At 42.8% G+C, this 16,757-nt stretch overlaps 1 protein-coding gene across 2 annotated transcripts in view; it reads right to left on the bottom strand.

Annotated features, from left to right (window-relative positions):
* The window catches only part of SYTL3 (synaptotagmin like 3), a 459,450-nt gene that overhangs the window by 136,789 nt on the left and 305,904 nt on the right, over positions 1 to 16,757 (bottom strand). For both annotated transcript variants that reach the window (XM_069234590.1, XM_069234589.1), the window contains exon 10: positions 5,456 to 5,634. In XM_069234590.1, the coding sequence (XP_069090691.1) occupies positions 5,456 to 5,634 (179 nt within the window). The remainder of the gene's footprint in view (positions 1 to 5,455; positions 5,635 to 16,757) is intronic.

Here is a 16,757-nt window from a genome sequence, read left to right as displayed (position 1 = left end):
CGCCTCACCAGAGGGATAGGGAGTCTACATTCACTTCCTGTGGCCATGGCACATGCTCATGAATTGATTTCTTCCTGCTAACTGTGGCGCTAACCTCGAATCTGGTGGCAGCCTTCATTGATCCCAGTGGCACATCAGATCATGATCTCATCTTGCTTGTTTTAGATTTCTGTCTACTGGGACCCCCGCCAGACCCTTGGCACATGAATGTGTCGCATTACAAGGCCTCTGATGATTAGTGCAGGAACTGTGAGTATTTGCATCAATATCTGGAGGATAATGCTAACTCGGTCTCCTCCAACCAAATTTTGTGGGCAGCTGGTATGGCCTGCACCAGGGGAAATCTGATGAGGGACTCAGCAATTTTTAAGAGACATTGCGAATCAGAAACACGCCGGTTGCCCACGGAGTATAACCTGGTCCCATCTCTAGTCCTCCTTAAGGAGCTGATTCAAGGCAAATTTGACGTGAACTCCCATTATACGACGCAGGCGGAGTCTGCCCTCTTTCACCAAAAGCAACAGCACTATGAAAGGGTGGAAAAGGCGGGTAGATTGCTGGCAGCCCAACAGAAACACGCACAATCTTATACCACCAGGCCGGCTATCACAGATGGCTGTAACACTTTACTCACTGATCCGCATGACATCCTCAGGGAATTCACCAGTTTTTATAAATAGTTATACTCCCCGACTGCACTTGTCACTTTGCACAAAGAGAGTGCATTCATGGACGAAGTCCCTTTGCTGTCCCTCACACAAGACCAAGCAGCGGTATTGGGGGGGAATATCACTGATTCCAACGTAGCTCAGGCAATTGACAATACAGTGACTCTGAAGGCTCAGAGGGACAATGGTCTCCTCAATGATTTTTAGAAAATTACTAAACACCAGTCGGTGCCCTTGCTGGGCAACCTCTTCAGGGAAATCTTGAACACCACCACGCCTCTGCCAGAATTCAGTCGAGCGAGGATTTTGTTGATACCCAAACCTGGCTGGGTCCCGCATTATCACCCAGTCTCACTTATAAATCTGACATGAAGATTCTCATGACGATCCTGACCAAGACTATAACCCTCTAATCATACATCCTACTCAGGTGGGTTTGTGCCAGGTCGCTCCTCTGTGAATCATTTGCAGACACTCTTACACCTCCTCTAGCAAGCTTGGCAGGATGAGGACGAGAGGGTCCTCATCTCCCTTGATATGGAAAAGGCGTTCAACCAAGTGGAATGGCCTTACCTGTTCAGGATTTTTCTCTGCCTTTTTTTAATTAGACTTGGGATGCAAGAGCATAGTGCACTCTCCTCATTACTGTTCCTGATGGCCCTGGAACCCCTGGTGGCTACTATCTGTACAATGCCGGTTATCAGAGGGATCCCTGCGATGGCTGTAGAATGGAAGACATTTTATTATGCAGATTATATTTTGGTGGCCTTTTCCCATCCTGGAGAGTCGGTTCTGGCCTCGATGCAGGTGACTGAGAGGTTTTCTGTTTTCTCAGGGACAGAGTTAACTGGACCAATTTCGAGGCTTTGCCGATGACACAGTCAACCGCAGATGAGTTCCTGGGGACTGCCCTGTTTACCTGGACACCCGCCCACCTTACGCACCATGGGGTGTATCTAAGCTGATACCTGAGTACGGTGGTCCGTAACAAAGTGGTTCCCGTCTAAGACAAGGTGCAGGCTGAATTCCCACCTAGTCCAAACTTGTTGTCTTGCTGGGGAAAGGTGAGGGCGATTAAAATGAATGTGATGCTGAGGTTCAATTATATGTTTGAAATGCTTCCCTTGAAAATCCCACAGGCCTTGCTGCAAGAGACTGTCCGGCTTATATGAGAGTTTGTATGGGAAAACTGAAGACCTGTTCTTAAGGCCTCTGAATTGCAGGCAAAACTACAATGGGGGTCTTCCCCCTTCCTCATGCAGAGTCTTATTGGTTGGCCTCACAGCTGGTGTGTTTTTTGGCACAGATGGTGAAATCTGTGACTGAAACACCCCTGTGTTTACAAGCAAAGGGACCATTTTCATCTCTCTACTCAGGTTGTGCACAAGTTGGGCTGCGAGGCAACCTAATTATGCATGCCACACACCATGCATGGCTGTAGGTGCACAAGCTGCTCCTCACTTCAGATTCTGTACACTCTTGGGTGCCGGTGTGGTGTAACAAGTGTATTGTGATAGGGGGGGAGGAAGCTGATTGTCTGTCTGGAGGAACAGGTGAATACAACACGTAGATGACTTACTCTGAGATGGGGACTTGAAATCTTTCAATCTAATTAGACACGGCTTCACCCTGCCGACCTCGCAATGCTAGAGGTATCGTCAACTCACTCATAGCCTAAGGGCAACGCTGGGCATGCCACCTTACATGCTTGAACATAACCCCTCCAGCTCCACTACATCTTCACTTACGAGGGATGTAAGGGGAGCTAGGCATGGCTTCCCAGCTGACAAGCCATCTGGCTTTGCTGCATGACTTGTCGGTTCTCTTGGGTTTGTCTCACCTGGAGAAACAGTGGTTGTCCACCACCCTGGCAGTGGCAAAAGTAGAGATCCTATGTCATTAGAAGACCACCATGCCGCTGTCTTTTAATATGTGGTTGTCCAATATGCATAACATGGGCTTTTATGAAAAGATTATATACTAATTGAATGACCAACTGCATAAATTCAAAGAGGTTTGGATTTATTTTCTAATGTGGTGATTAGGTCTGGGCAATGAGATAACAGGATCCGCAGGCTGATCCCTCAGCTACTGCCGGCTGGCACCTGTACAACGTAGGCTTGGTTTGTTAGAATACAGGCATGCTTCAGGCCCTCAGAAAGCAATCGGGCAATGCCCCATTCCCTCTGGGCCACACCTCCGTGGGGGGTACTCTGACTCCCTTTCTTTCTCTTTCTATTGCCATCCTCCGCACATGGATTAGGCACTGGATATCAGGTCTTTTGAGGTGGTGTGGCTGATAGATGGTTTTCAATGGAATAAGGAGGAGGAGCCCTACCTCTGCATCTCCCCACCCCTCCCCTTAACATCTGTTTTATTTTCACTCAACTGTTGTGCTTGCCGTGCGTTACTTATACGCGGAGATTTCTGCCTCATATCACCAGTTGTATGTTTCTTTACTGAGCAATACTGTTCCTATTGTTGTTCATGTATACCTTTCTCTATATGGTATATTTGGATTCTTCCCCTACCTTTAAAATTCAATACAGAATTGCAGTTAAAAGAAAAGCAAACGGGACCTCATTTTATCTTTCGAGTCCACTAACTATTATTTCTATGGCAAAGCAAACCCCTCATTTTATTGACTTCAAAAGGAAGGGGGCTTCGATATGACTTCAGGTGAGCCACAGTTGTGTTATAAGTATGGAACATTAGCCCACTAGTTGTTCATTAGAACTCAGCTTGAGGCTGCAGTAGAACCACAGAGAGTCAACTGACAGGCTTCTTCTGTTGGAAGTGCATGCTTTACTCAAAATATCAGAATTTATTGTCACATGGCTGCGGAAGACAGTGTTAATTTACAGGAAATACGGTCTCATGTTACCTTCTGGCAAACCATCCTTGACCTCTATGAGATAATCATGAGAGAAAACAGTTTCTCTCAAACATGATACCTCACATTCCAAAATGGAAAAGCACATTCCACATGTTAAAATCTGTAATCTTCCTTATATGTGCTTCTTTTTGGGACCCTCAAAAACAGGTTTTCTCTATAATGCATTTCAATGTGGGCAATTCCCTGAGCCCTAAAATGGCTGCCACAACTTATTGTTCAGATTGTTGCTTGCCAATCAAGATTGAATAGAATAGTCCCCTTTAAAGTGGCCAATCAGAGCATATCTGGACACTAACAGTCCAGATACACCTTTTCATAACCCCTTCATGACCACCCTGAGCACCTCTTTAAATACAAATTCCTCAAAAACATCTAACAGGATTTACACCAAATCACAAAAAGCATGCACGCTTTCTGAATAACTTTCTATTTTTTTGCAAAATTTTGTGCTACTCCGTTCAGCCATTTTTTCTGTATCACTTCCCAACATGTCCTATAGGAATTAGTAACATGGGAAATCAATGTTTAGGAAACACCACTTTTTCCTGGTCACTGCTTGATGGATTGGCACACAACTTTCCAGGGTGGAGCTGAGGTGGATGATATTTTTTTAAGTTTCATAAAGATTTGTCAAACGTTATTGGTAACACAAGAAACACTCTTCCTATGGAAACTCTGACCTAACCATAACACACTTAGACAATCTTGCTTCAATTAACTGTGTGCCAAGATGCTGCAATGTAATAGAAGTCTTCCTGTAAGGAACATGAACTATACTGTGCATTAAAAGCAACACTATATAATCTTGCTGCGATCAACATTTTAACATTTCCAGATCACAAGCACAGACAGTTACACATGTGTAATTCTACATGATGTATAATTAGACAGTTTTCTAAAAATGTCAGTTGTCCCCTTTTTTCTCCGCAGGGAAACTATTTTTTCATCTGGAGAAGCTCATTCCTCTACTCATACACTCATTTTGATTCAGTTTTCTATGCAGCCCCACCACTGAAACATACTTTTTCCCAATGCTGAACAGACAATATAATTGTGCACATCGGTGTATCCAGCACACCATTGTGCCAGTGCTAAACAAAACATACTATATGGTGACATACAATATAGGTTTTTAAAGAGAAAGTGCCACTCAAAATATGTTTTGAGCATTCAATGAGCCATAATACAAATCCGTAAGTTATTTTAATTCGTTAAATTTTTCAAACGTAATTTGGGTCCTTTTTTCCAAAATGTTATAGCAGAAAATTAGCACCTGGCACTCACCGACTTTCTCCCTCTTTGATTTTCTCTTTCATATTTCAAGTGGAAAAGGCATGTGTTACATTGTTACCTTATGTGGAGCACCCATGTCGGTGGATTCACATAAAGTTACAAAGTACCACATGCCTCCTTTGCTCTCGAAATGTTTCGCATCAGTGTAGAGAGGGAGAAAGATGGAAGGAGCCACGCGTTAGCTTCTTGTTGAACAAGTAACAGAAATAACGTTGGAAACAATACAGTGACTGGGTACTTCTGTGATATTTTATTGTTGAGCATCAATACCAAAGCGTGATGAGTGACATTTCCCTTTTAAAATTCTCTGACTGGCTATGTATACACATTAGATAAGAGCAGAGACATGGCCCACATCTGGAGAATTTCACAATCAATGTTTTCTTCATTACCTGCTCCTTACTCACGACAAAAGTTAGTTTCATGTTTTCAACACATGTGGATAAGGGATAACGCGTTAAAAATATGCACGTAATACTGCAAAAATCAATTTAGATCTTTATGCCTAACTTATCTCAATTCAACGAATCCGGATATAAAGTGCAAAATGTGGAAATGTAAATATTTATGATTTAGCTCTTGTTTTTACCATACTTACGGGTTACATCTTTTCTTTTTCTCGTCACCATAGGCTAGATTCTTGCATGCCTTGACGCAGATTTCTAAATTACTGGTTTTGAAGTTGAATTTGATAGACAGCTCTATTTCTCCAGTGGCGATGGCATTGTCAAAGTTTCCTCCGTCGCTACACGAGCTCGAGATACTGCATACACTGCCCTGAACATGGAGGTAAGCGATACAGAATCCAAACTTCGTAAAATAAGACTGGAAAATCAGAATACTAGAATGTTTAAAGAGCATTCAGGGAAACTTTCTACTCTTCATTAAGATGCTAACTATATGTTATAAGTAGTCACAACCAACCCATTCTCTGCTGCCTCCAACTTTCAGTTCTTCTTCATTCTAGGTCTTCTCGATTGGAATTCCCAACTGCCAGGATTTGAAAACTGAACTACAAGGTCATCTATTGCACCTGGGAAGATGCGCATGAGTACTCCCCACTCATCACATTAATGAAATATGTATAGTCACACATGAATGGTTAAATATATATAAAAGCGTCATTATTTCAGATGTGTCTGTATTGCGCAGTGATATCTACAACACCAGCAATGTTTTTCCATACCATAAATGCGCTTTCATTTCTCTGTTAACCACCTCACCCTCATTGAACTCTGTACGGTAATATTTATAATTGAACAGCTTGTGCTGCTTAAATAAAGAAGGAAAAAAGAAAGAAAGAAATTGTGTCATTGATGCTGTAGTCTTTTAATTTCAGACGGTGAAACCTCCAGCGTAAAAACATGAAAATGTACTTATTGCTACTTTTCAGCAGTCAAAGACATCACAGTCAGAACCATCATATTGAAGTTCTTCATATTTGCCGACACAGTTCCTTTGCTGCTATGAGATCCAGTGCTTAGATTCAAACAATTCTAAGAAATTCATGATGTTACCTGAGCTTCTGCTCAGTAACTCAGACATACCAGAAATTATGCAACTTGCCAAATATTGTTCAAAAGATGGCCAAACCATTTAGGCTTAGTCTGTGACCTCAGATTTCTAAAATACCTAGGATTCCATTACTCACGACTATAGGCGGTTTTCTCATTACAGCAGTTATTTAAAAGGGTTTTGTTACATTAGTTTTTTTAAAATACTTTGTGATGTAAGTATTGTTATCCTTCTGTTGAATTTGTTGTGCTGCTCGGTGGGGGGGGGGCGGAGGGCAGGGTTTGTCAGTCTTGTTTTGAACGGGTGTGGTGGTGCTTGCTCCTCCCTGTTTGTTTTGCAAGAGAGTACGCTTCCGAATGGCCATTTTTGTTAGGCCTGGAAGTCGAAACTCTAGTATGCTGGCACATGCTACTACCTAAGTACCTAACGACCTATGAAAAGTGGGCTGTTGCGCAGAAGCGCAGAGGATGTGTGCAGCGGGGACGCCACTGGTGCACTAAAATCAAGCCCAACTGTGCCCGTGCATGCCGGCTGGGGCCAGGGATTCTGGCATTTTTAATAGACAGACAATTCATGTTCTGCCACCAAGCTGCTCAACTTTCGTCCCATGCTGCTTAGTGAGTGCACTTCTCTCTTGGAAGTGGTGGTGGTAGTGGGGATGGTTCTACTTTTAAGCATTGTGGTCTTAAGATATTTTATTCTGATAGGGACAGGCCTGCGCTGCGAGCAAACAGGCCAATGAGTTATTGCATGTATGACATTAACTGCTGCTCCCTGGTCCAACATAATGTGGAAATTTCAGGCTTTATCTCTGAGTACTCTTCTGATGTCACGTTCCTCATGGAAACACGGCTAACTAAGTTCATTCATGAAGAGGCGGCACATGCTCTTCTGATGGGGTACTATATTGAAAGGTGTGATAGAAAATTAGGGAGTGGGTGTGGCATAGCGATTATCTACAAAGATCATTTTCCCTGCCAACTAGATGTATGTGATGCTCAAGAATGTGAAAATGCACTCTTACAAATTCAATTGAGCAAGAACTTATTTTCTCTGGCCTACTGGTTTACAGACCTCCTGGGCCAGTGAAATGAGTCAGGGAAACTCTGGTGGACTACAAGTCCCATGTAGCACTGAAATTTGCCAATTTCAATATTATTGATGACCTTAACTTGCATTTTGAGCAGAACTACACCAGCCAGATGGTTAACTTAGACAGTGATCTGGAAGCTATTCAACTGACACAGTCAGTGACAGGTCCCATGCATGTGAGAGGGCATCTGCTGGACCATAACTCTCCCTACCCTTCAGGTGGTCACCTATTTCCCTGTGGTGTGGTCTGACAACTTTATAGTCCCCATTAAAGTGGAAGTTCAAATAACTATGGACCAGGCTAAGTTCACATTTGTCATGGCGAGGCAATGGCATAAATTAGATATTAATAAGTTCTGTAATTGTATCAAGGATAACATCCCAGAGCTTGATGACAGTATTGAGTCAACTGTTCAATAATCAAACTCCTGGCTAGTTGCTGCCTTGGATGATCTTATCCCTGTGTGTTTGGGTAAGCCGGGATAGAGGCCTTCTCCCCCCTGGGTCCATGCAACATTGATCAAGGAGAAAAACACACTGCAAGGTGCTTGACCGCAAACAGAGTAAATTGTGCGATAATTCGTCCAAACTAGGGGTGGGTTGATTTTTATGCTGAAAAAATTGAGAAGAGCAGCAATCCATCAAAAGAAATGTATGCCACAGTTCAAAGTTTACTTAGGCATGAAGCTAAAATGCAGCATGTGCTAACATTTGGATGAGAACTGTGACAGACTAGCGGATCACTTCATTAAGATAGTCAAGGATATCTATGCACACTTCTCTGCTGAGAACCTTAGATTTGATGTGGTATGCCTCTCTTTTGGAAATGGGAGGGCATTGCAGAGGGACAGGTTTGAGGAGATCAAACAGCCAGGTAACATCGCTTTTAATTCCTTGATGGGAAAAGTAACCCGACGACCCCCTTAAACCAGCTCTAGTGCATGAAGCGCAGGAGGTTCTCACACTGACTTCTGTGAGCTGAGACAATCTCCCCTGGTCCTTGGCGGCGGTGCTCCACTTCATGGAAACACATGAAAGCCATTCCTCTCCTAAAAAAAATCCATGTTTGTCCCGCCCTTGCCAGAAAATTATCAACCTATTTCCCTCCTTGCTCTACTGGCCAAAGTGGTGGAGAAACTTGAACAATCTTCTGCTGGACTTCTTAGAGATGAATCAGTTGCTAGACCCTTCTCAAAGTGGGTTTAGACCTCCTTTCACTGATGAATCTGCTCTTCCTCGAGTTACGGAGGCTCTGAGACAAACCATTGTTGAGGGAAGTTCTGCAGTGCATATTATATAAAATGTAAGCACTGCCTTTGATACAATGTCCTAGAAGGTGCTTCTACAGTAGTTGCAGGAGATTGGGGTACTCAGCAAGGCATGGGCCTGGTTCACTTCTTTCTTAAGTAAGCAAACCGTCCAGTTATATTGCCCACTTTTCATCTGCTAGGATATCATTGGAGCATGGCGTCCCTCAGTTTTCTGCCTTGGTCCCACACTGTTTCACATATATGTAAAACCTCTGGCTGATGTGGTGAAATCCTTCGAGTATCATATGCAGGTGACACCCAACTGATTGCATTGGTGTCAGCAGGGTCTGTCAATGGCACCACCAATTACAGAACTGTATGATTGCTGTCGCCAATTGGAGGCATGCTTACTGTTTCATGTTGAATGATGCTGAATGCCAGATAAAATAGTAATTGCTATGCTTAGTAAATCTTCTCGTGAATGGGAAGATCACTGGTGGCCTAATGTGTTAAGGTCCACCCCTACCATAAATCTGCTGTAAAAAAAATCTGGGGGATTAGTTGATGAACCACCATCTTTTACATCTCCTGTCAATGCCTTGTCTGCAGTTTGCGTTGGTACCCTTAGAAGGCTCAAAACTATATTAGGCTTCTTTCACCCCCTACCTTCGGAGGTTAGTCATCGAGTCTTTAATCTCTCACCTGAATTACTGTAACATTCTCTATCTGGGCCCCCTTAGGCATGTGAAAAGCAGGCTGCAAATTGTTCAGAATGCAGTGGCAAGACTACTTTTCCAGCTGCCAAAATGTTGTTCTCTTTCTAAGCTACTCAATCAATTGCACTGGCTCTGGTTCGAGAAACGCATTCTGTTTAAAGCCCTGTGCATCACTCACCTCATTATAAGCAAGCAGGGTACTTTCAGTCTGTTTGTCTTGCTCCAATCTTACCACTCCACTAACTCTCTTTTTTCGGTTGATGCAAATTTGGCCCTGGTCCCTCACATTAAGCTGGCTAGGGTCGGATAATGCTCCTTTTGAGTGATATCTTGTGTACTTTGGAAGAGCTTGGCTACCCTTCTGCGCAGAATTAGTAATCATCTCTGTTTTAGAAACCAGCTGAAGGCTTGGCAGTTTGCAGCATAGGTCTTTCTTATGTTGTCGGATTTTCTGATAGTAGCAGAGTAGCGTTTAGAAGCACCTTTTGGGCAGCCATGCACTTTACACATTACCATAAGATAGTATTGTTCCTACCACTTTAATAAAACACGTTAAAATAACCTAAATGTGATAAAACATAACACTGCGGTCTGGAAAAGATTCTGGCGATGAGGACTCATTTTACAAGTAACTTGGGGAGGGGGCAACATTTGAGTGTCTAAGTGTGAAGCTCAGAACTTCTGCCAGTACCCCTTGGGTTATGGATAGAGATGCTGAGGTAACTCTGGGGATGGGAATTGCCTAGTATTGTGAGGTGAAGTATCTCAGAAAGGATGAATGATCCGGGGGAATCAGTAAATCTGCTCCCAATTCCCTTTATCTTGTGATTCTATGCGTTTGCACTTGATCCTGAAATTGTATTAACTAATTCTCAGTCATACCAGTGGTGATGCTGATGTTGGAGCGTGGGGTTATCCTTCCTTATTCTACAAGAATCTGTGTACACAGGTCAATAGATCTTTGATGCCAACTGAGAAGTAAGGAGTCGTATTAAACACAAAGCATTTTTAATTATCAATTCTTTGTTCAGTCAATTTAGAGACTTTAGAGTAAGCTAAATGGTCTTATTTTCAATCTTTTAATTATTTACTTTAAAAAAAAATATTAATCTCAAACTCTCATCTTTAAGAGTTAGTATAATCAATCAGTCGAGTAAGTCAATATTATTGTCAATGCAATCAGTACAAAAATAATGCAAAAAGCGTGTTCCATAAAGAAACTCTTAATTTAACCAAAATTGAGCTTGGGAAAGCAAAGATGTCAGTTAAGATACCCTTGAAGACTTCTGAGGAGAGAAATCAAAAGCATTAGCATGACGCTTTAGCAAAATAGCTTTAAGGTATTTTCAGCTAAAATAAGAGCAGACCAAGAAATAAGTAAAGACTTCTCGTAAGAGATGCCTGATAAACTCAATGAAGAGTCTCCTCTCAGAGAGTCAGGAAAGAAATTGGGGGCATATTTACACCCTGCTTGCGCTGAATTAGCATAATTTTTTTACGCTAATTCATCGCAAACTTAACTTCATATTTATATTTTGGCACTAGACATGTCTTGCAGTAAAATATTGGAGTTAAACAATTTTTTTGCCTGCGGAAAACTACCTTGCGTCAATGAGATACAAGGTAGGCGTTCCCAGACTAAAAATGACTCAAAGACCCTAGCGCCTCATTTATTCTCCCGTGCAAAAATGGTGCAACGGAGGGAGACGGGCCTAAATAATGGCGCTAAGCTTGCTTAGCGCCATTATTTAACACCTGGGTCAGGACAGGCCTTAGGGGACCTGTGGGCCCATTTCCATAGTGGAACACTATGGAATAAGGCCACAGGTGCCCTCCCCAGGCCCCAGGGACACCCCCACCCACACCAAAGGGACAGTGGAGGATGGGGACCCCATCCCAGGTAATACAGGTAAGTAGAGGTAAGTATTTACCTTTTTTAAAAAAAAGCATTATGGGGGACCTAAACTGGGCCCCCCTACATGGCACTATGCCCAACTGCCATGTCCAGGGGACATAAGTCCCCTGGGTATGGCCATTGAACTGGGGGGCATGACTCCTGTCTTCACTCAGACAGGAGTCATGTCCATGGAGGATGTGCATCTAACAATGGCGTTAGTCAGGTTAGAGTCATTATTTTAACTCTAACCTGACTAGCTCCATTCTTTCATGCACAACCTCCAGGTATCCCTATGCCTTCCCCACCTGGTTAGTGTCATGTATTTTGACACTAACCGGGCCTTAGCGCCAGCTTGCACCATTCCTTAAATATGGCACCCCGCTGGCACTCTGGAATGGCACTAATGCAGGTTTGCATCAAAAAGTATAAATCAGGGCCTTGGTGTCTACAGGGAGTGCAGAATTATTAGGGAAGTTGTATTTTTGAGGATTAATTTTATTATTGAACAACAACCATGTTCTCAATGAACCCAAAAAACTCATTAATATCAAAGCTGAATATTTTTGGAAGTAGTTTTTAGTTTGTTTTTAGTTTTAGCTATGTTAGGGGGATATCTGTGTGTGCAGGTGACTATTACTGTGCATAATTATTAGGCAACTTAACAAAAAAAAATATATACCCATTTCAATTATTTATTATTACCAGTGAAACCAATATAACATCTCAACATTCACAAATATACATTTCTGACATTCAAAAACAAAACAAAAACAAATCAGTGACCAATATAGCCACCTTTCTTTGCAAGGACACTCAAAAGCCTGCCATCCATGGATTCTGTCAGTGTTTTGATCTGTTCACCATCAACATTGCGTGCAGCAGCAACCACAGCCTCCCAGACACTGTTCAGAGAGGTGTACTGTTTTCCCTCCTTGTAAATCTCACATTTGATGATGGACCACAGGTTCTCAATGGGGTTCAGATCAGGTGAACAAGGAGGCCATGTCATTAGATTTCCTTCTTTTATACCCTTTCTTGCCAGCCACGCTGTGGAGTACTTGGACGCGTGTGATGGAGCATTGTCCTGCATGAAAATCATGTTTTTCTTGAAGGATGCAGACTTCTTCCTGTACCACTGCTTGAAGAAGGTGTCTTCCAGGAACTGGCAGTAGGACTGGGAGTTGAGCTTGACTCCATCCTCAACCCGAAAAGGCCCCACAAGCTCATCTTTGATGATACCAGCCCAAACCAGTACTCCACCTCCACCTTGCTGGCGTCTGAGTCGGACTGGAGCTCTCTGCCCTTTACCAATCCAGCCACGGGCCCATCCATCTGGCCCATCAAGACTCACTCTCATTTCATCAGTCCATAAAACCTTAGAAAAATCAGTCTTGAGATATTTCTTGGCCCAGTCTTGACGTTTCAGCTTGTGTGTCTTGTTCAGTGGTGGTCGTCTTTCAGCCTTTCTTACCTTGGCCATGTCTCTGAGTATTGCACACCTTGTGCTTTTGGGCACTCCAGTGATGTTGCAGCTCTGAAATATGGCCAAACTGGTGGCAAGTGGCATCGTGGCAGCTGCACGCTTGACTTTTCTCAGTTCATGGGCAGTTATTTTGCGCCTTGGTTTTTCCACACGCTTCTTGCGACCCTGTTGACTATTTTGAATGAAACGCTTGATTGTTCGATGATCACGCTTCAGAAGCTTTGCAATTTTAAGAGTGCTGCATCCCTCTGCAAGATATCTCACTATTTTTTACTTTTCTGAGCCTGTCAAGTCCTTCTTTTGACCCATTTTGCCAAAGGAAAGGAAGTTGCCTAATAATTATGCACACCTGATATAGGGTGTTGATGTCATTAGACCACACCCCTTCTCATTACAGAGATGCACATCACCTAATATGCTTAATTGGTAGTAGGCTTTCGAGCCTATACAGCTTGGAGTAAGACAACATGCATAAAGAGGATGATGTGGTCAAAATACTAATTTGCCTAATAATTCTGCACTCCCTGTAAGAAAAGGAATGTCTGAGTGGGCTCTTATAAGGACTGGGCTTGGGTGTCTGTGAAAACTAGTATAATTACACAAATTCTAACCTGAGAGAGTTCTGCTCTTTCTTCTTGATGTGGACCTATAAGATTTCAGCACACTCAAAGGAACAGGTCTACTCCCATCTTCTCACCAGAATACAATCGTATTTCAGACATTAGTCCTTGAATGTTGCGGTGCATCATTCTGGTTTTTCACCACCTTCTTCCTATGAATCATCCTTGCTGTTGTGTCTTTTGTGGTGAGATCCTCACTATCAGTTGCCTAATACAAAATAAGTGTCTATTCACTAACTAATGAACAGTATTCTTCAAAACAGCAACAACTGCAGTAAAGAGAAGAAAAACGTCTTGCACAGCAACTATTCAATGTGAAAAGATCCTGTGATTATTTAATGTTTTTTCTATTCACTATGGTACAGTCAGTTACATAAAATTAAGAGATTATTTAATTTCTATGTTACAGTCCTATAATGTTTAAATATATCTGCCTATTACAAACCCTGCGTTTAACATTTTTTCATTTTTATAAGCATATGATTTGCACAACATTTTAATCAAAGCATTTTGTTTGAAATTAAGGTCACTTTTGCACTGACATGTGATAGACCCATTTTCAAGCCTGGAAGTCAGAGATGGTCTTTGCTATTAGTAGCAATGTGACAAGTCACTGTATATCACATTTGACATGTGTCCATGAGATTTCATGCAAACAACCCATCTGCTTTCAGCACTTTAAATGTCATTATGAAATGCAGGGAATTGGCAGAGTTACCACAGATTTGGTAATTTTGATTGAGCATGTAATTCCTGTTACCGAGCCTAACAGAATTACAGGATAACTCTGAAAGAGGACCTTTGTTGTGGAGGCTCAACATGACTAAAAAGATAATTAGCAAAAAAATCATATGTCTACTCTTGTTTCTTCATCTGCACGCATCGAAATTCTTCAGTCATTAACAGCCAGTCCTGGATTTTCTTGGATGAACTTGAAAGGTACTTCAGCCCTTATTTATACTTTTTGGTGCAAAACTGCACTAACGCAGTTTTGTACCAAAACGTTTAGCATCGGCTGTGCACAAGGAATGGTGCAAGTCGGTGCAAAGGGTAGGCTAGATTTTTTTTAAATGACTTTAGTCGGGTGGGGCTGGCGGTATAAAAGAAGGGGGTTTAGCACCAAAAAATGAGTTTAGGCAGGTTGAGTAAAAAAAAAAAATGACTCTAACCAGATTAGCGTCATTGTATGGTGCCAAACCTACCATGCCACATGACTCCTGCCTTAGAAAAGGCAGGAGTCATGCCCACAACCCCAATGGTCAGCACAGGGGGTCCCCTGGGCATGGCGATTGCACCCTGTGCCATGTATGGGGGCCCATTTCAGGGCCTCCTATGGCACTTTAAAAATAAATAAAATGCAATACTTACCTGTACTTACCTGGGATAGGGTCCCCCATCCTCCGCAGTTCCTCTGGTGTTGGGGGGGGGTGTCCCTGGGGCCTGGGGAGGGCACCTGTGGGCTTATTCCATGGTGTTCTGCCATGGAAATAGGCCCACAGGTCCCCTAACGCCTGCCCTGACCTAGGAATTATAAAACGGGGCAAAGCAAGCTTTGCACCATTTTTTGACCCCTGCTCTGTCCCGTGCACCATTTTTCCACAGGAGTATAAATATGGCGTTAAGGCCATAGAGTCATTTGTTTCACGGGAACACCCACCTTGCATCTCATTAAGGCATGGTAGGTTTCCACTTACAAAAAATGACTTTAACTCCATAATATTGGCGCTAAACAGGTCTATGAAAGATGGTAATAGTTTGAGTACGCATCCAAAATTGAAAAGTATACAAAAGTTTTCTGAATGTGGGCAGGTCGACCTGACCATGGCCTCTGAACAACTGTTTTGGCATCTTAGGATATAAACACATTCTGTAAGTGGAATGGAACTAATGGGTGCCTAGTCCTCAAATGAAAGTCACAAAGACTTCTGTAAGCAAGTGTAAGGGATGGAAGATTCAGAGAGTAAAGAATTTTGTATGCAGAGTCAGACCTGTAGAACGTGTGTACCTCACATGGAGAAAGCACAATTTGTTTAGAGAGAAGGGCACAGGCACCTGGTCACTCATCAGTGAGAAAAGTCTCTTCATTGACCTTGTGAATGGCATGAAAAGATTTATGAACTAGGGAGAGATTTTTGAAGTTTGATCATTTCTGAATCAGCATGAAATGATCATGGCAGCCTTAAATAAATATCTTACATGGTTCTGTTTCTGGGCTAGTTATTCTGATTCAAGTGCAATCATGACACTTAGGACCTGATTACGAGTTAGGTGGTCAGATGAGTCGACTGCCAAACTCGGGGGGAGGATGTCACCGTCATACCAGTGGCGTCCCCCAAGCTTATTACAGTGTTCCCGCCAGGCTTAATGGCTGGAACATTGTAGTATGCGTTCCCGCCGGGCTGACCGGTGTGAAAAGTGCTACAATATTGGCTCCAGCTCCTTTAAGAGTGCATGTGCCCCCCTGTGACCCCAAGCAGAGTCCCTGCCATGGAAAGACTGCCGAAAAGCTGAGTTGTAATCAGCCAGGAGGCGCTGACTTCAGCGCACCCTGGCTGAGTACAACTCTAACCGCCGTCACCCCGTCAAGAACCATGTTTCTGATAAGGACGGCGGTCCCCTGGCAGCTCCACCCACCAGGGATGTAATGTGGCGGTCGGACCGCGAGGCTGGCACACCTTGGACCGCCAGCCGAAAAATGAGGTCCTAAGTGTTAATTTCAACCTAAAACACCCAAATGTCTTTCTAAATTGCCCTAATAGTATCATTGTAACCTTACATCCACCTGGTTTACCACATATTTTTTATTTAGAAACCAACATCTGGCCCTTATTTACAGCCTCTAAAATATCATAAATCGGTTTTCCACAGCTTACATGTGGTGACAGGGATAGATGGTGCTGTGATCTATGCTGTGTGGACCCCCCACCATTGCTCTTCAGTCCATTGTGCCCTAATGGTACTTTCTGCTTAAGGACTATGACCCTGATTCAATGCTCTGGTAAGAAGCAAGAGATCTCTTCTCTCAGGTCAATTCTTAACCATATTCATGAGTACCAGAAGTACTACTTGATCAATATACGTTTATACTTTTAAATGCCTTAGTGAAGCATTTCCTAAACTGTGGGTATTAGCCCATTGGTGGTCGCAAGCCTATTTTTAGTGTGTTGCAAAAGTCAAAGCAATGAATGAAGATGAATTTAAATTCTGTATTTATTTTGTCACATTTGAAGCACTTCAAAGACACCAGTCAAATGTCAGGCTATGTCTTCTCACAAGTTGTTGCTACTTTTGTTTAACATGGGGATTGTTTTTTCACAAACTCCTATC

The sequence above is a fragment of the Pleurodeles waltl genome, chromosome 5 (assembly GCF_031143425.1).
Source record: "Pleurodeles waltl isolate 20211129_DDA chromosome 5, aPleWal1.hap1.20221129, whole genome shotgun sequence".
NCBI classification, from domain to species: domain Eukaryota; kingdom Metazoa; phylum Chordata; class Amphibia; order Caudata; family Salamandridae; genus Pleurodeles; species Pleurodeles waltl.
This window is presented reverse-complemented; position numbering and strand designations above follow the sequence as displayed.